The 20,761-nt window shown below is 45.2% G+C and overlaps 1 protein-coding gene across 1 annotated transcript; it reads right to left on the minus strand.

Moving 5' to 3' along the window:
• Positions 1-640: 640 nt before the first annotated feature.
• Positions 641-18,732, minus strand: KISS1R (KISS1 receptor). Its single transcript, XM_034437765.3, has 5 exons — positions 18,208-18,732; positions 14,661-14,785; positions 8,196-8,331; positions 3,451-3,692; positions 641-1,465 (listed from the first exon to the last, which is right to left on the minus strand). Exons 1-5 carry the CDS (start codon positions 18,449-18,451, stop codon positions 1,106-1,108), a joined length of 1,107 nt encoding a protein of 368 aa, XP_034293656.2. The 5' UTR covers positions 18,452-18,732; the 3' UTR covers positions 641-1,105.
• Positions 18,733-20,761: the final 2,029 nt, after the last annotated feature.

Below are 20,761 nucleotides of genomic sequence, written 5' to 3' on the forward strand. Positions count from 1 at the left end.
CCCACTCTGGGACCAGCCAGAAGTGGTATATGCCCATTTTCCAAACTACGCAAAATTTCCGCTACCAGTTCTCCAGAACCTGTCAGAACCTGCTGGATTTCACCCCTGGTCCCAAGGAAACATGATCCACCCTTTGCAAACTTCTGACAAGCAAAGAAGTCAATGGGGAAGGCAGATTTATGTAATAACCATGCTACTAACTCATCAACTGCAGTGATTCACTCAACAAGGTCATAAAATGGGGCAAAACTCACTTAACAAATCACTTAACGTAACTTCACAACAGAAATTTTGGGCTCAATTATGATCGTAAGTCAAGGACTACCTGTACTGACCATTAGCTAGCACGAGAAGAGGCAACCTAGTCCCATGATGGTGATTGTGAAAAAGAAACATTTCAGAGAGATTCTGCGTTAGTTGGTTTAAGTCTCCCTTTATTCTTACAGTTTTTAAGATATTATGTTTTTATTCCCGACTAGCATGAAGGCTATCAGTCTGAAATCTATGGCTGTTCTCGTTTCCTGAGTTTGTTACATATGTGCGACTTGACTGTTATTGGACTACATCTTACAGCATCTCTCACTATTTGGGCGTTGGCAAGTGGACTCCAATGAGATTTGAATAATCACGAGTCCTCCTCTGCACCTTAAATGCAGGACACCATAGGATCCATTGGAAGGCAAAACACTTTACAGGTAGTCCTCAACTTACGACCACAATTGAACCCAAAATACTTCTTATTAAGTGAGACATTTGTTAAGTGAGTTTTTGTCCCATTTTACGGCTTTTTGTGCATTGGTTGTTGCACAACTGAACACTGCAGTTGTTCAGTTAGCAACATGGTTGTTAAGTAAATCTGGCTTCCCCATTGATTTAGAAGCAAAAAGTGATCACATGATGCCGGGACATTGCAACTGTCATAAATCTGAGTCAGTTGTCCAGCATCCAATTGTAAATCATGTGACCATGGGGAGGCTGCAATGGTCATAAGTTTGGAAAATGGTCATAAGTCACTTTTTTCAGTGCCTTGGTAACTTCAAATGGTCACTAAACAAATGATTGTAAGTCAAGGACTACCTGTGCAGGAAAAGTACTTATTTTAAACCTACATCCCTGATGAGACAAAGTGCATCTCGGTATTAAGGTGGGCCCGGCCAGCGATGTTGCAATTACCCACCCTCTTCTTGAAGGCCAGTGGGAAAACTTTCTTGAAGGCCTTCCGAAAATTAGTGCCCATGAAGGCGTAGACAATGGGGTTGAGGGCAGAATTGGCATAGGACATGCAGTGAGCAAAAATCTTCACCTTATAAGTATAGTAACTGTGTTGAAAGGTGGAGTCAAAGGCTTGGAAGAGGATCAGAAGTTGCACCGGACCCCAGCAAATGGTGAAGAGAGCAATGATGATGGCCACCATACGAGAGATCTTGGCCCGCAGAGCTTCAGAGAATTCTGCCAGCTGCCGTACCTATATCGGGGCACAAAAAGGAGGAGGAAGAGGTGACCCCAATGAAAAGGAAGGTAGAGAGATAGTATGGCATCATTGAAATATTGGACTGAAATGCCCAGGTTTAAGTCTACTCTTGTTGTTCAGTCGCTAAGTCGTGTCCAACTCCCTGCGACTCTATGGACGCAGCGTGCCAAGTGCCCCTGTCCTCCACTGTCTCCCAAAGTCTGTCCAAACCTGTCAGACTGTCCCAGCTTGGGCGTTTAGGAAAGAAAGATTCTCAACTCCATTCGTAGCGACAGATATACTTTTACTAAAGCCAAGTGTCTGTTGAGCCTGGATAGCTCAACAGACTAAGCACTGTAATTTAACACCAGCTGTCTGCAATTAAAGTAAGATCAAATCTCACCAGGCTCAAGGTCGACTCAGCCTTCCATCCTTTCTAAGGTAGGTAAATTGAGGACCCAGTTTGTGGGGGCAATAAGCTGACTTTGTATAAAAATATACAAAAGTATGAAGGGTATTGCTTAATGCACTGTAAGCCGCCCTGAGTCTCCGGAGAAGGGCGGCATATAAATCAATTTTAAAAAAAAAGTGGTTACAACATAAGAAAAGCCAGATCTGAAGCTTCTCGCGTAAACCGAATAATTTTCCCTTCTTCCTTCGTCCTTTTGCTATTATCCAACGAAGTTCAAATTAGTTGTTTTTGGTAACAGTCCTGCGGTCGGCACCTCTTTGGTGGGTGTTCGCATTCTTTCCCATGCCTGTGTCCTTGGATCATTCAACTCTTGTCTAGGGTTGGCACTTCCGGTTACTGTCATTCCCCCCCTCCCAGTATCCTTTCTCCCCCACCTCCCACTGCAGTTTATGGCAGACTGCCATCAAAGCAAAGTACAGCTGAAGTGGTATGATGGCAGATTTGATATGTCCACCATATCAATGACACTATTTAACCATCTCATCCTTTTTTTAAAAAAAAAATTAAGTTATTTCATCTCACATCCAGTTTATCCCGGATACAACATACAGTTTATAACAGTGATGGTGAACCTATGGCACACGTGCCCTATGGCACGCAATGATCAGCTGGCCTTTTTGCGTGTGGCAGTGCCAGAAACCGGAAGAGCTGGTCTTTCATTTTCCGGTGTGAGCATGCGTGCTGGCCAGCTGATCAGTGCATGCGCATACGTGGCAGTAACCGGAAGATTTGCTTGTTGCTGGAAACCAGAAGTACCTTATCCAGTGCGCACATGCCCCCTGGGCAGCTCCTCTTCCTGGTTGCGGCCCTGAGGAGTGGGCATGCATGCGCATGCTCCATTTTTGGCACTTGGTGTAACTGTTGTGACTCCGACCCCCGAAGCCGACTTATCGGAGGGAGAAGGCTCCGAACATGAAGGAGAGGAGTTGGCCAGGCCTCTCCCTCCAGGACCCTCCTCTCTGGCAATGCCTCAGGTGTCTCCCGAAGGAGAAGAGATTGGCCAGGAGCCAGATATCTCCTCGCAGTCGGACAGTGACGGAGATAAGTCTTGGCTGGATCCACGCCAGCGTCGGAGAGACAAGCGCATGCAGCAGAAAAGGAGGCATGCCAGAGATTAAGCTGAGTCACTGGACCACACCCCACAGGGGATAAAAGGGGGTGAGGTGGCCATTCAGATTCTGTGATGGACAAAACTAACTACTAGCGAGTCACATTGTATCTTTGAAACAACGTTATCTGCCTTGGATTTAATACAGACTGGATTTGACAATTCTTGAACTGTATGTATCTTGTTTGGGTTTATCTGTCAGAGGAACACCCCCTCCCTCTATGAGTAAAGTTCTTGGCAAGCAGCTACTGGGTTGCTGCCAATCCTCTTATCGAAAGAATTTGTTGTCTGCCAGTTTTATTTAACCCCTGGCTATCTGTCTGTGTGCGTGTGTGAGACGGGGACAGAACAGTAGCATGCACATGCTCCCTTTTCAGCATTCGGTGTGGAAAAGGTTCACCATCACTGGCTTATAAGTACCTGGCAATGGTTATCAGAAGCTGGCGCCACGGTGGGGTGTCCCATCTGGTAAAGCATAGCACTATAGCAGAGGAGAATGGTCAATAAAGGGAGGAGGTAAACCGCTAAAAAGTTGTAGAGGATAAAGGCTCTCTCATGGTACACGGAAGGGAAGGACTCGCTGCAGAACGTTTGCGGACCAAACCAATAGCCTTCTATCAGCCGGTTGTAAATCAGCACGGGGATGGAGACAAGGAAGGAACCTGTGAAGGAAAAGACCCAGGATGAAGACTGTCAACTCTATCCCGCCTCCTGCTGTGGAGGCCTTTATTTGTCCATTTGTTGATAGTGGTAGTCCTCAACTTACAACCATTCATTTAGGGACCGCTTAAAATTACAACAGCACTGAAAAAGGTGACTTATGACCATTTTTTACACTTAGAACTGTTGCAGCATCCCCGTGGTCACATAACCAAAATTCAGATAATCGTCAATTGGTTCGTATTTATGACGGTTGCAGTGTCCCAGGCAGGGCCGGATTTTCCTATAGGCTAACTAGGCTTCAGCCTAGGGCCTCAAGATCAAGAGGGGCCTACATTCAAATTGTTAGCAAAATTAAAATTACACTTTCACTATAGGTGAAAGGGCCTCATAAGTGAAATAGCCTAGGGCCTCTTTTCATCTAAATCCGGCCCTGGTCCCAGGGTTATGCGATCACTTTTTGCGACCCAACAAGCAAAATCAATGGGGAAGCCAGATTCACGGAATGACAATGTTATTCACTTAACAACTGCAGTGATTTCACTTAACAACTGTGGCAAGAAACAACTGTCTCTGTTAGCAACAGAAATCTTGGGCTCACTTGTGGTTGTAAGTCGAGGACTACCTGTACTGACCATTAGCTAGCACAAGAAGAGGCAACCTAGTCCCAGATGGTGATTGTGAAAAAGAAATATTAGCAAACAATTGGTTCACTTAATGGCCATGGTGTTTATAGAATAGAATTAGAACAGAACAGAACAGAACAGAACAGAACAGAACAGAATAGAATAGAATAGAATTCTTTATTGACCAAGTGTGATTGGACACACAAGGAATTTGTCTTTGGTGCATAAGCTCTCAGTGTACATAAAGAACAAGAACAATAACCATTGTAAAAAAAGGTTGAAAAATCAGTGATGACCATTACGACTAATGGGCAGGCTCCGTCACAGTGGTAAATCGAGGACTTACCTGTTCTTTGCCTGTACAAAGAAACATTAATCCGTTTCATTCATTCAAAAATTTATATAACCATCTATCTAACCAAAAGGAATTCTAATAGAAGACCTGTAGCTCAGGGTTAAATTTGAAGAGTCCTTGGTGATCTCCGAGCTTGGTTGTTTGCACTGCAGAGGCAACCTGGTCTGGTAATGACACATCTGCAAGCAAACAACCAAGGTCAGAGAGCACCAAAGACTCCACAAAAGCAATTCTGGACACTGAAATGCATCTGGAATCAAGCTGTTCCAAAGTTTGCCCAGAGTGTCCAGGAATGCCACTGACATTCCTTTACGGTGATGCTATCAGATATCTCTTAAGAGTTGTACAATGCTTGGAATTCAATTTCTAAGTTGCTATTGCTCATAAATTCCTGGGGAAAATATCAGTTGCCACAAGACATTACAGACAGATGCTAAATTTGCACTCCTGTGTGCCTCCAAGGCACCTTTTGTTCAGTCCAACTAAGGCCCTATCTCTATAACCATCCATGGGCTTATCTACTACTATTGTTAAGGTGACCAATCGTCCTCCTTTAGAGAGGACAGTCTTTCTTTTGTAAGTTCTGTCCTCTTGAAAAGTGACCTCCTACATGTCCTCCTTTTCTATATTTGAAGACTAATCTGCAAATCTCCGTATTCGATCGATGCCGATCCGATCTGTTGCATGTGATGTGACGTATTTGACACGATAATTCGTCAAGGCTCAGTACAGTGCAGCGAGACACAATTATGAGATGCATGTGCTCCGCACAGGAGAATTGTTTTGAGAGAGTGCGGCATGCGCAAGTGGCTTTATTTACTTCTTACCGAAACACAACACGGCACACACGCCCGCACGCCTGCATTAGACTCATTGTTGCAATGAATAAAATGTTTCTTTTATTTACGATATTTTTTTTCTTCAATTTATTTGTGTCCTCCTTCTCATTGTAAAAAAGTTGGTCACCTTACAATTGTATTAACATTAGTAAGGGTTTGCTGTGCTACAGTGATTGATGGCGCCACCTAATGTCGATACAAAGTTTTCACATTTAATTTATATTTCGAATAGCAATAGCACTTAAAATTTATATACTGCTCCATAGCGCATTATAGTATTGTCTAAGCCAAGTGTGTCAAACTCAAGGCCCACGGGCCAGATGCAAAATGCTTAGATCTGCCCTGGAAACAGCGAAGGACCAGTCCGCAATGCCTCTGCCAGCAAAAACAGAGCTCAGGAGGGCTGCGGGGTCCTTCCTGAGCTCCGTTTTCCCTGGCAGTGGGTTGCAGGAGGCCATCGCAGCCAAAAATGGAGCTCAGGAGCTTGTTTTTGTTGGCAGAGTGCTCGGGCCCCCACAGGCATCCCCAACACGAGTGATGTCGAGCTGGCCACGTTCACTCTGGCTACGCCCACCCTGGCCCACCGAGGTCAAACATAATCCTGATGAGGCCCTCAATGAAATTGACTTTGACACCCCTGTTCTAAGCGGTTTACAGAGTCAGCGTATTGCCCCACAACAATCTGGGTCCTCATTTTACTGACCTTGGAAGGATGGAAAGCTGAGTAGCGTTGATGCCCCGTAAGCTTTGGCATCACATACCTACAAAAAGGACAGGAGATCTCCATGGTCCTTCCAACTCTGTTATGCTGTTACTGGTTGTGTTGCAATGGCAAAATGTTGATTTCCTCATTTAGCCCCTGCCGTTGAGGATCCCACAGCTTCCAAGATGCTTTTCAACTGGCCAGATTATCCTGCAGACCGAGGATTGGCTTGGCAGTCGAAAAGCAACTTGGAAGCTGATAACAAACCATTTCAACTCTGTCACCAAGGAAACTGCAGAAATGTGGCCATGAAGCATGGAGACATTTGGTTAAAAAGAGACGTTGTCTATTGAGCAGCCCAGTGGATCTAGAGCAGGGATCTCCAACCTTGGCAACTTTAAGCCTGGTGGACTTCAACTCCCAGAATTCCCCAGCCAGCTTTGGAGTCCTCCAGGCTTAAAGTTGCCAAGGTTGGAGACCCCTGATCTATAGTACTGTTTTTCAACCTCGGCTAGTTTAAGATGTGTGTATTTCAACTCGCAGAATACCCCAGCCAACATGGGGTCTTAACAGCAATAGCATTTAGATTTATATACTGCTTCACAGTGCTTTACAGCCTTCTCCAAGTGGTTTACAGTGTCAGCATATTGCCCCCAACAATCTGGGTCCTCATTTTACCCACCTCAGAATTATGAAAGGCTGAGTCAACCTTGAGCTGGTCAAGATCGAACTCCTGGCGGTGGGAATGCAGAATTAGCCTGCAGTACTTCATTCTAACCACTGCATCACCACAGCTCTTGCCAAGGTTGAGAAACACTGATGTATAATAATGATATGCCATTGATGCTTAGGTTTAAAATAAGAATGTATTGCTTGCTTAAACTTAGCAGCTAAAACAATAATTGCTCAATACTGGAAAACCTTAAATAATCCAACAAATGAGAAGTGGACTTCTTGAAATGCCATGTTAGAAGAGGTTTGTGTATAAAATTAGAATCGGGGTTGTCTGCAGGGAGGCAGACAAGAAAGTCAAGATGGTGGCCACAACTAATCAGTCAAAGCCCTGCTCAGGGGTGGGATTCGGATGTTAATTTTAATCTGGTTTGCCGAACCAGTAGTTACAAGGACTGGCTGACCCTGCCCGCCCTTCCCTGCCCAGGAGTCTCCATGTGGCCTGTTTTGGATTCGAGGTAAGTGCAGGGACCGCGTGGAGGCTCTGGGAGGGTGAAAAACAGGCCCGTTTTGGGCCTCTGGTGCTCCGCAAACAGGCCCGTTTAGGGCCTCTGGTGCTCTGAGGAGGCCGTTTTTGCCCTCCTGGAGGCTCGAAGAAAGCCTCTGGAGCCTCCGGAGGGTGAAAAACAGGCCTACTGGAAGTACCGGAAATCCGGAAAGAGGCCTGTTTCTGGCCTCCGGAGGGCTTCCAAAGCCCAGGGGAGGCCGTTTTCGCTCTCCTGGAGGCTTGTGGAAAGCCTCCAGAGCCTCGGGAGGGCGAAAACACCCCATCCCATGGTGCAGGAGACAGAGTAGGCCACACCCCCATGGCCACGCCCACCCAGCAACCAGGCAGCGAACTGGTTGTTAAATTTTTCAATCCCACCCCTGGCCCCGCCCCCTTTTCACATGCGCCCACAAAGAAGGGCGCATGTGGGCTTCAGACACATGGTTGCAAAGACAACCTTGAATTGCAAGTTGTTGTATATTGAAACATTAAAAGCAAGAACCACAATTCTACCAGTTTTCAATTGGGAGGACTTTATGTATTATCTGAATGGTAACGGAGCTATCATTGGCAATAAGTATGATACATGGCACACATGTCAGGTATTAATTAGTTATAATAAACACCTGACAGCAGGTATTCATTAGTTTTTTCTCAAAAATTATACTTCATAGCAGATGTTTTTGCCCAGATAAAGGACATTCAGTTATTTGATCATGTTTGTGAACAATTCTAACTGACCCTGGAGGCTGCCCCTACTCACCAACCCAAATGCTGATGCTGACGGTTATGGCAACTTGTGGTGTGCGCCGTCGCAGGGATCGAAGTGGAAAGACAGTCACATACCACCGGTCCACACTCATGGCCGTCAGGGTGACGCAGGTCGCTTGCACCGAGACCTATGGAGCCAAATCAAGGGATTTGAAAAACAAAACAAAATGACCAGGTAAACTTTAGGTGGTACCCTGCTCAATAGTAGTAACTGTGAGAGGGATCTTGGAGTCCTAGTGGACAACCATTTAAATAGGAGCCAGAAGTGTGCAGCAGCTGCCAAAAAAGCCAACACAGTTCTAGGCTGCATAAACAGAGGGATAGAATCAAGATCACATGAAGTGTTAATACCACTTTATAATGTCTTGGTAAGGCCACACTTGGAATACTGCATCTAGTTCTGGTCGCCACAATGTAAAAAATTTGTTGTGCCTCTAGAAAGAGTACAGAGAAGAGTACAGCACAAAGAGCAACACAGATGATTAAACATAAAGGCTAAAATATATAAAGAACGGTTGCTGTAATTGGGAATGTCTAGTTTAATGAAAAGAAGGACTAGGGGAAACATGATAGCCGTGTTCCAATATCTCTGGGTTGCCACAAAGAAGAGGGAGTCAAGCAATTCTCCAAAGCATCTGAAAGCAGAACAAGAAGCAATGGATGGAAACTAATCAAGGAGAGAAGCAACCTAGAATTAAGGAGAAATTTCCTGACAGTTAGAACAATTAATCAGTGGAACAGCTTGCCTCCAGAAGTTGTGAATGTTCCAACACGGGAAGTTTTTAAGAAGAGATTAGACAACCATTTGTCTGAAATGGTATAGGATAGGGGACGGGGTGTCAAACACAAGGCCTGCAGGCTGGATTCGGCCTACGCGGTGTTTAGATCTGGCCCATGGGGCCGCCCTGGAAACAGTGTTGGAGCACCCCCAACTTGCTGTGCAAGTTGTTCCACAGGTTAATTGTTCTCACTGTCAGGAAATTTCTCCTTAGTTCTAATATGCTTCTCTCTTTGATTAGTTTCCATCCATTGCTTCTTGTCCTGCCTTCAGGTGCTTTGGAGAATAGGTTGACTCCACTCTTCTTTGTGGCAGCCCCTGAGATATTGGAAGACTGCTGCACCTAGTCCACAAAATTCTTGCCCTTTCCATGATAGTCCATAGAAAGCTATTGTTTGTTAAATGTATATTCCACTGACTATGGGTGGATTACAGAATGATATAAAGATAAAAAAGACAATACAGGTAATTCTCGACTTATGATTGTAATTGAACTCAGAATTATATTTGTAAGTCGTTGTAGTCATTAAGTGGATCACACGATCAGACCTGATTTTATGATCGTTTTAGCAGCAGTCGTTAAGCAAACATGGTGGGCTTTAAGTGAATGGAATGGTTGTTAAGTGAATCAATTTTATGCAATAGTTGGTTTTGGCCAGAAACCGGTGTATGTGGCTGTGTGTAGCTGTTGTAACTTCAAAATGGGACCCTAAGTAGCTTTTGTTATAACTTTGAACGGTCCCTAAGGAACAATCATAAGTCGAGGGCTACTTGTACAAAGAGATTAAAATTAAGAAAATTAAATAGGAAACCGAAAGCCAGGAGGACAAGCAACATGAGGGTGGGGATCTTCTGAGGGGTCCTTGCTGCTCTCTGAGCTTGCTTGTTTTCTTATAGACGTTTCATTACCGAAACTAGGTAACATCATTGCTGCTAGACCTCCGGTAGCGGTGACGATATGATGTCACCGAACCGGTTCTCTTTGTTCGGGAGCTGGGCCCTCCCGCCCCCACCGCATTATTCTTACCTTTTATTTGGCCCCACCTCCAATCTATTGCTGTCTCCCAGCTGATCGGCTAGAAGGAAAAAACTGTTTAAACTCTTGTCCCGGGGCTTCAGAGGGCCGCTCTACAGCTGATCAATGTTAAAAGGCAGTGTGGTGGTAGACTGGTGCCTCCAAAAACGAATGAGTAGACCGGTGCCTCCAAAAACAAAGACCGGTGCCTCCAAAAACATATGAGTAGACCGGTGCCTCCAAAAACAAAGACCGGGGCCTCTAAAAACGAATGAGTAGACCAGTGCCTCCAAAAACAAATGGGTAGTCCGGGGCCTCCAAAAACAAATGGGTAGACCGGGGCCTCCAAAAACAAATGGGTAGACCGGGGCCTCCAAAAACAAATGGGTAGACCGGTGCCTCGAAAAACAAATGGATAGACCGGTGCCTCGAAAAGCAAATGGGTAGACTGGTGCCTCGAAAAACAAATGGGTAAACCGGTGCCTCCAAAAACAAATGGGTAGACCGGTGCCTCCAAAAACAAATGAGTAGACCGGTGCCTCCAAAAACAAATGAGTAGACCGGTGCCTCCAAAAACAAATGGGTAGACCGGTGCCTCCAAAAACAAATGGGTAGACCGGTGCCTCCAAAAACAAATGAGTAGACCGGGGTCTCCAAAAACAAATGGGTAGACCGGTGCCTCCAAAAACAAATGAGTAGACCGGTGCCTCCAAAAACAAATGGGTAGACCGGTGCCTCCAAAAACAAATGAGTAGACTGGGGTCTCCAAAAACAAATGGATAGACCGGTGCCTCCAAAAACAAATGAGTAGACCGGGGTCTCCAAAAACAAATGGGTAGACCGGTGCCTCCAAAAACAAATGAGTAGACCGGTGCCTCCAAAAACAAATGGGTAGACCGGTGCCTCCAAAAACAAATGAGTAGACTGGGGTCTCCAAAAACAAATGGATAGACCGGTGCCTCCAAAAACAAATGGGTAGACCGGTGCCTCCAAAAACAAATGGGTAGACTGGGGTCTCCAAAAACAAATGGGTAGACTGGAGTCTCCAAAAACAAATGGGTAGACTGGAGTCTCCAAAAACAAATGGGTAGACCGGTGCCTCCAAAAACAAATGAGTAGACTGGGGTCTCCAAAAACAAATGAGTAGACCGGTGCCTCCAAAAACAAATGGGTAGACCGGTGCCTCCAAAAACAAATGAGTAGACCGGTGCCTCCAAAAACAAATGAGTAGACTGGGGTCTCCAAAAACAAATGGATAGACCGGTGCCTCCAAAAACAAATGGGTAGACCGGTGCCTCCAAAAACAAATGAGTAGACTGGGGTCTCCAAAAACAAATGGGTAGACTGGAGTCTCCAAAAACAAATGGGTAGACCGGTGCCTCCAAAAACAAATGGGTAAACCGGTGCCTCCAAAAACAAATGGGTAGACTGGAGTCTCCAAAAACAAATGGGTAGACTGGAGTCTCCAAAAACAAATGAGTAGACCGGGGCCTCCAAAAACAAATGAGTAGACTGGGGCCTCCAAAAACAAATGGGTAGACCAGGGCCTCCCAAAACAAATGAGTAGACCGGGGTCTCCAAAAACAAATGGGTAGGCCGGGGCCTCCAAAAACAAATGGGTAGACCGGTGCCTCCAAAAACAAATGGGTAGACCGGTGCCTCCAAAAACAAATGGGTAGACTGGAGTCTCCAAAAACAAATGGGTAGACTGGAGTCTCCAAAAACAAATGAGTAGACCGGTGCCTCCAAAAACAAATGGGTAGACCGGTGTCTCCAAAAACAAATGGGTAGACTGGTGCCTCCAAAAACAAATGGGTAGACCGGTGCCTCCAAAAACAAATGAGGAGACCGGGGCCTCCAAAAACAAATGAGTAGACTGGGGCCTCCAAAAACAAATGGGTAGACCAGGGCCTCCCAAAACAAATGAGTAGACCGGGGTCTCCAAAAACAAATGGGTAGGCCGGGGCCTCCAAAAACAAATGAGTAGACCGGGGCCTCCAAAAACAAATGGGTAGATCGGTGCCTCCAAAAACAAATGAGTAGACTGGGGTCTCCAAAAACAAATGGGCAGACCAGGACCTCCAAAAACAAATGGGTAGACCAGAACACTCCAAGAACAAACGGGTAGACTGGTACAACTCTGCAAGCTGTTAAAAGCCTGATAGACCAGTACCTCTGCTAAATCCTAAAGAATTGTCACATGACCATCAAGCCATGCCCACAAAATAAGCCACGGCCACAGAAGGTGGGTGCAGCTTCCTGCCGCCACTACTACTGGGGTGCCCAAACTGGGGCGAACCAGTAGAAACCCACCACTGATGTGGATGTGTCTTTAATCTCATAATCACTACCAACATTTTTATTTATTTTGCCCTGGTTTTTTTGCATTGAGCATCATTAGAACACTTGGTCATGCCTAATGCAGAACTACAGCAGTTTTGCTAAGTGGAGGCTGCCCTCTGCCACTCTGTATGAATAACTGTTTTCACCTTTATCATTACTGAAGACATTGCTCTCTACTAGGCTACAAACAATTTATCTTTTTATCCCTCTGCTCTGATTGGTAGGGTCTCCTCTGGATAATAGGCAGAGAGAGGTGTGTTTCACATCAGATCCATGAATTAACTATTTTCTGAGTGTAAAGTTAAAATATAAGCTCTCTTTCTAGATAGAAACTAGAACAGCAAGCAAACCTGAAGGAGAATGAAAAGCATGTGTGTGATGACCCAGGCCGTGGCATGAAGGCAAAACAGCCAGAGAACCGGTATAAATCCCTTTATTGGCACCAAATTTGCTCCCAACATCCCGTTTACTCTCCAACCTGGAGAAAAGCTCTCCCACAAACCTGCAGCAGCTTCTGTCCGCAGATACTCCAGTCCAAACGGTGTAGGAAGAATGACTGCAAATCAATCACTCCAGCGGGGCAAGATAATGAGTCCCAAAAGCAGCAATAATTCCAGTAAGACAAGATAAGCACACAGAAGCATGATTATAATTCAAATAGTCAGGAGGAATGCCAGGAATGCAGGCCCCACTAGATGAATTCAGTGTTTGTTCCTGACAAACACCCCTCCCAACTGCCTCTCCTTTAAACTCCATCCCCAGGTGTGCCTTGTGAAGGGAATTGGGCCCTTTCATTCCTCGTAAGCCACGCAATCCATGTTGCTCTCTTCTGCATTCATCCCTGCGTGCCCTAAGATAAGGAGGGGTGGGCCTTGGTGTTCATCCCTCTCCCTTGTTCTACCTCTCCCCTACTCTGCCTAGCCTGACTTTGCCCTTCCCCAGTTTCCTCCACAGCCAATGGAGCCACTCTCCCGTTCTCTGTCAGCTGTTCGTCTTCCGTCTCAGATTCAGACTCCGACGGGGGCATGATAATGTGTCAACTTCGACATACCATGACAACATGCTTATGAACAGGTCATTCTTACTTAAATTATTTAATTTAATAAATAAATTAAATAAAGGATTACCTGTATATATCAATATTATACTGATGGGAACTTACACTCACACACAAACAGCACTGATTCACAACAGATACAGTACAGGTAGTCCCAGGGGTGAAATTCAGCAGGTTCTGACAGGTTTTGGAGAACCGGTAGCGGAAATTTTGAGTAGTTCGGAGAACTGGCAAATACCACCTCTGGCTGGCCCCAGAGTGGGGTGGGAATGGAGATTTTGCAATATCCTTCCCCTGCCATGCCCACCAAGCCACACCCACCAAGCACGCCCACAGAACCGGTAGTAAAAAAAAATGGATTTCACCACTGGGTAGTCCTCAACTTACAATCATTTATTTAGTGACTGTTCAAAGTTGGAACGCACTGGAAAAAAAAGACTTATGACTGTTGCAACATCCCCAGGGTCATTTGAATGCTTGCGAAGTGGTTCAACTCATATTCCAGCCAGATTCACTTAACAACTGTGTTATTAACTTAACAAGTGTAAGGATTCACTTAACAACTATGGCAAGAAAGATCGTAAAATGGGACAATGCCCATTTAACAACTGTCTCACTTAGCAACATAAATCTTGGCCTCAATTGTGGTCATATGTCGAGGATTACCTGTATGTATCTACAGGGTCTACTTTCATTCAGTATTTCCCATATCTATGCACGGATCAGTAGTGCGTTTCAAAAATTTTTACTACCGGTTCTGTGAGTGTGGCTTGGTGAGCGTGGCAGGGGAAGGATACTGTAAAATCTCCATTCCCACCCCACTCCAGGGGAAGGATACTGCAAAATCTCCATTCCCACCCCACTCCAGAGGAAGGATACTGCAAAATCCCCATTTCCGCTCAATCAGCTGGGACTCGGGAAACAGAGAATAGATGGGGGCGGGGCCAGTCAGAATTTTTACTACCGGTTCGCCGAACTACTCAAAATTTCCGCTACCGGTTCTCCAGAACTGGTCGGAACCTGCTGAAACCCACCTCTGGCACAGACCCAGAAATATAATACCGTTCTCCTTCATAAGGATCTTCATCGTGGATGCTGTTTTGAAGATCTGATTTGAAAATGAGCTAGAGTTTTATATTTCTGAGCTGAGAAGGTACGAGATACCACAATTCTGATATGGCACTTGAAATTAGCTAGAAATCCCTATAGGAAAAAATAAAAAAAGGCTTGAAGAGAGAAGTTTCCAAATTCAGACATTGCTCACCTGTTGGATGTAGTTGACAAATTTACATAGGAATTCTCCAAAGATCCAGCCCGGAAGTGGATACAGCATTGCAGTGAAGGGAACGCAACAAACCAGGAAAATGATGTCGGTGGTAGCTAGGTTGGCTGTTGAAGCAAGAGCAGAGGATGCTGGTCTTTAAACAAGGATGAAATTTGCCTTTGTCTCTCCCTTTATCAAGCTGGCTTAGAACCATGCATGCATTCAAAAGAAGATCAGAATAGAATAAGACACTAATGAGAACCTGCAGGAGGTGGACATCTTACGGATGTGTCAATCTGTTCTAGCCCTGTTAGACCTCTCAGCGGCTTTTGATACCATCGACCATGGTATCATGCTGCACCGGTTGGAAGAGTTGAGGATGGGGGGCACCGTGTTACGGTGGTTCTCCTCCTTTCTCTCTGACCGGTCACAGTTTGTGTTGGCAGGGGGGCAGAGGTCGACCTCGAGGCCTCTCATCTGTGGAGTGCCTCAGGGGTCGGTCCTCTCGCCCCTTTTGTTCAACATTTATGTAAAGCTGCTGGGTGAGATCATCCGTGGCTTTGGGGTGAAGTACCACCAGTACACTGATGACATCCAGCTGTACATCTCCACCCCTGGCCACCCCAACGATGCCCTTGAAGTAATGTCTCAGTGCCTGGAGGCTGTGCAGATCTGGATGGGGAGGAACAGGCTCAAGCTCAACCCTTGCAAGACTGAGTGGCTGTGGTTCCCGGCATCCCGATATAGTCAGCTGACTCCATCGCTGACTATTGGGGGCGAGTCTTTGGCCCCCTCAGAGAGGGCGCGCAATCTGGGAATCCTCCTGGATACGCAGCTGTCCTTGGAGGAACATCTGACGGCTGTAGCCAGGGGGACCTTTTGTCAGGTTCGCCTGATTCGCCAGTTGCGACCCTTTCTTGATCGGGATTCCATGTGCACAGTCACTCATGCCCTCGTCACCTCTCACCTGGACTACTGCAACGCTCTCTACATGGGGCTCCCCTTGAAGAGCACCCGGAGGCTCCAAGTGGTCCAGAATGTGGCCGCGCGGGTAATTACGGGAGCTGCATGGCGCTTCCACATAACACCGCTCCTGCGCGAGCTGCACTGGCTCCCAGTGGTCTTCCGGGTGCACTTCAAGGTATTGGTTACCACCTTTAAAGCGCTCCATGGCTTAGGACCTAGTTATCTTCGAGACCGCCTGCTGCTACCGACAACCTCCCATCGACCTGTGCGCTCCCACAGAGAGGGCCTCCTCGGGGTGCCATCAGCCAAACAATGTAGGCTGGTGACCCCCAGGGGGAGGGCCTTCTCTGTGGGGGCACCTACCCTATGGAACCAGCTGCCCCCAGAGATAAGGAGAATCCAAGACCTCGGTGCCTTCCGCCGTGCCCTTAAAACTTTCTTTTTTCATCAAGCCGGGCTGGCTTAACATATTTTTAAATTTTTAATTTTTAATTGGTTTGTCATTTTAAACTGGGGCCAAATTAATATATATTCTTTTAATTATTCTTAATGTTTGTATTGTATGTTTTTATCTGGCTGTACACCGCCCCCTGAGTCCCTTGGGAGAAGGTGCGATATATAAATTTGAAATAAAATAAATAAATAAAATAAAATAAATTTCCATAAGCATAAGAATATTAAAGTGGAAAAAGGAAGGAAAAGCTAGTACCCCAATTCTCACATTAAGAAAATCTGCTTTTTTCTATTGCACTTTTTCAGTAGGTTTTCTTTCCATGACGCAGGCTGTTTTTATTACCCTGAAATTCTCAGTTTGGTTCTTTACTTCTTTGTACTCTTATAAACATCTATCCTCTCTCTCTCTCTCTCTCTCTCTCTCTCTCTCTCTCTCTCTCTCTCTCTCTCTCTCTCTCCCCCTCCCTCCCTCCCTCCCTCTCTCTCTCTCCATCCATCCATCCATCTATCCATCCATCTACCTACCTACCTGTTCACAGATACTAGCTAGCTAGCTAACTAGATAGATAGATAGATAGATAGATAGATAGATAGATAGATAGATAGATAAAAAATGGCCAGGTATTGTCTTTGAAATGTTACATAGTAACATCTTAATGAATGTGAATGTATTAAAAACTTATTTTTCATTTAGGAACCCTGATGGTGCAGTGGTTAGAATGCAGTATTACAAGCAAACTCTGTCCATAGTCTGGAGTTTGATTCTCACCAGGCTCAAGGTTGACTCAGCCTTCCATCCTTCCGAGGTTGGTAAAATGAGGACTCAGAGTGTTGGGGTCAATAGGCTGACTCTGTAAACTGCTTAGTTTACAGGCTAGAAAACATTGTGAAGCTGTATATAAGTCTAAGCGCTATTGCTGTTGCTGTTTTCTTTCAAATCCAGGATAGATACTGGTAGTCCTCAATTTACAACCACAACTGGGATTGGAATTTTGGTCACTAAGCGATGCAGTCATGTTATCATGTGACCAGATCTGATTTTATGACAATTTTTATTGCAGTCATTAACTGAATCATGTAATTGTTAAAAGAATCACATGGCTATTAAGCAAATAATAACTTCTCCAATTGATTCTGCTGGTCAGTTATAGAGAAGTTGCAAACTGTGAACATATGATCACAGGACACTGCAATTGTCATAAATACAAGCCAATTGCCAAGCACCCAATCTGCAAACAACTGACTATGAGGCTGTTGCGACAATCATAACTTTGAGGATGGGTTTTAAATTGCTTTCTCCGAGGCTGTTGTAATTCCAAACTGAAACAAATGGTTGTAAGAACTACCTATAGTGCTAAAATCCTTATGTAATACTAACAAGCAGGCTAACAAAATATATAACCTGACTTCAGTGGGCTGAACGGGGAGCTCTCACCCTCCTAACCCCTGGAATTAATCCAGGGGTTTTCGGGGAACTCTACCCTCACCCACCTGCTCTCCTCCCCTTCTTTTCCCGAAGGGGAGATTTTCAAGCCGTTTGACAGCTGATTAGCGCTGTCAGAACGGCTCAACGGGATCGCGGGGGCGGCGGTCTAAAAAGACCGTCAATGGCGCTGCGGAGCCAACCCGGAAGTCCTTTATTTATTTATTTGCTTACTATTTATTTATGATATTTAGAAACCTCCCATAATGAATGTACTAATGGGAGGATGAAAAGATACGATTATGATTATTTTAGCTCAGTCTTCTTCAAACTGTGCCCTCCAGATCAGTGGTGAAATCCACTTACCTTCACTACCGGTTCGGGAACGGGAGCATGCGGGAACACGCACGCCTCTTCTGTGCATGTGCAGATGGTAAAAAAACAGGAAGTAATGACATCCCAGTGGGTGGAGGGAGCTTCCGCCACCGGCGCTACTGGGTTGGCGAACCAGATAGAACTGGGGGGGGGGGATTTCTCCGCTGCTCCAGATACATTATGCTACAACTTCCATGTTCATATTTTTAAGGAAGCTAATAACTTCCTACTACATCGAATCTCTCTATCTCATTTAGTTGTTGGTCCCAGTTTAAAAGCATTACCTCCATTACCACCCTCCCCCATGCGAATGCCTCCAAATTGTCTTACCAATGTAGTAGTTGGTCACTGTCCTCATTGGCTTGTGTCTGATGATGACGTAGATTACCAGAGAGTTGCCCAATAGCCCAACTAACATCAGAATGGCAAAGAAGAGTGGGACCAGCCAGGCATCCATCAAATATGGGGGAGTGGGTGGCCCTGAGCCATTAGCGCACAACTCAGCAGTGCAGGTAGAATTGTTCAGAAAGAAGTGAGACTTGTTGAAATCAGGGATGGGTGCTTCCTCTACCATATTCTTCTTTATTTTCCCAGCTGAACCATGGACTTTTCAGCTTTGTTTGTTCCCAGAACGGTTCATCTGCTTGCAAAATGGGTGACGATCTCAAATCTGGATCTTGTAGGTGCTTGAAAGGGGATAGAAATGTCCAGTGGCAGGCAGCTTCAGCACTTTGGACAGTTCCAGCTGGTGCAGAAGTTGCTCTAGTCTAGAAGCACATTTGCAAGAGCACAGAGATGGCAACAAAATGGACTGCTCCCCTTCTCCAACTTACTCAGAGCAAAATGTCCCAATTGTTGAGTAGATCCAGACACCAGAATCGAATTGCCTTTTCTTAGACTGAAGTTTCCCCTCCTTGAATGTTTGATATGCTTTGGGGGAAAGCCTAAAATAGATTACTCTAACTCAAGAATATCTTAGGAGACTTATGTCGTAGTGTGGTGACAATCATCATTCCTCTGTGGTAACTTATAGAGTCCAAAATCCACACTGATCCTGTTCCAGAAACTTCACAACACGCAGATACAACTCAAAGTTGCAGCTGTTTTTTGAAATTGCAGGCAGCTGGGTCATGCTCCTCCGAAGTGCATGCTCTGAAGATCCTAAATGCCTGCAGGAGGTCCAAAGCAAGGCAATAAACAAAACATGTATGTTCACCTGTATTGAGGGATTCCGAGATTCTGGATTTCTCTAAGCTCCTGGATGATTGGCAAAATGAAACGACTTCATCAAAAGGTTATCTGGCTCCAGAAATCCTCCTAGTTGCCCCAGGTATGAGACAGAGATGATCAAATCCAAACAGAACAATTCTTGTCTAAGTGGAAAGCTGATGGATTCTTCCCGTGTCTTTATGCAATGGCACAACCTGCCTGGTGTGGCACCTTCTTTGTCAATGTCTTAAGAAGAACGACTTTGCTTCTAAGCAAGCTTTAGAGATGAGTTCTGGAGACAGCAAGCTAGCCAGCAGATAAAAGAGGTGGGGCCTAAAGTGCAGGTGGTGGGGGAGAGCAGAGATTCTGAATGGAAGATGGAATAGCTTTATGTAAGGTTCAGCTGCTGCTATGCTGCTAACTGTGATGTTCTGTCTATTTGTTTAGAACTTTTTTTAAAAAACCTTTTTCTTTCTCAGAGAAGTTGAAAGAGATTTGATTCAATCATGCCAACTCAAAGGTTTCTGCTGCACGCGAAGGTTTCAGAACTCCAAACAAGTCTTTGATTGATCCTTCAGTGCTTCTTTGTGTGCCTGTTTTGTTTATTTCCCCCACTCATAGTCCATTTGTTGACTGCCGTTCACAATGCTTCCAAGAGGCACAGGACTTAGGAAGGGACTCAGCTATTGCTTAAGATGGAACAGAACAGAACAGAAAAACAGAGTTGGAAGGGACCTTGTAGGTCATCTAGTCCAACCCCCCTGCCCAGGCAGGAGACGCTACATCATTTCTGATAGATGGCAGTCCAGTCTCTTTTTCAAAGCTTCCGGTGATGAAGCTCCCGCAACTTCTGAAGGCAACTTCTGTTCCATTGGTTGATTGTTCTCACTGTCAGAAAATTTCTCCTTATTTCTAGGTTGAATTTCTCCTTGACCAGTTTCCATCCATTATTCCTTGTCTGGCCTTTGGGTGCTTTGGAAAATATTTTATTTTATTTATTTTTATTTTTATATGCCGCCCTTCTCCGGAGACTCAGGGCGGCTTACAATGCATTAAACAATAGCCTTCATACTTTTGTATATTTTATACAAAGTCATCTTATTGCCCCCACAAACCGGGTCCTCATTTTACCCACCTTAGAAAGGATGGAAGGCTGAGTCAACCTTGAGCCTGATGAGAATTGAACTCGCAGTAATTGCAGGCAGCTGGATGTTAAATGCTGCCTTAGTAGGAGGCATTAGCCTTGGTACTACAGTGGTTTAAAGCACCCTGTTATTAACACAGCTGCCTGCAATTTACTGCTGGTTCGAATCTCTCCAAGGCTCAAGGTTGACTCAGCCTTCCATCCTTTCTAAGGTAGGTTAAATGAGGACCCAGTTTGTGGGGGCAATAAGCTGACTTTGTATAAATATACAAAAGGATGAAGGCTATTGCTTAATGCATTGTAAGCCGCCCTGAGTCTCCGGAGAAGGGCGGCATATAAATCAAATTAAAAATAAAATAAAAAAAAATTAGCCTCCTACGCCACTCAGGCTCCTTCCAAATATGTTGACCCCTTCCTCTTTGTGGCAGCCCCTCAAATATTGGAACACTGCTATCATGTCTCCCCTGGTCCTTCTCTTCACTAGACCAGCCATGCCCAGTTCCTGTAACTGTTCTTCATACTGTATGTTTT

Source organism: Pantherophis guttatus, chromosome 1 (genome assembly GCF_059756535.1).
Source record: "Pantherophis guttatus breed Tessera chromosome 1, ASM5975653v1, whole genome shotgun sequence".
NCBI lineage: Eukaryota > Metazoa > Chordata > Lepidosauria > Squamata > Colubridae > Pantherophis > Pantherophis guttatus.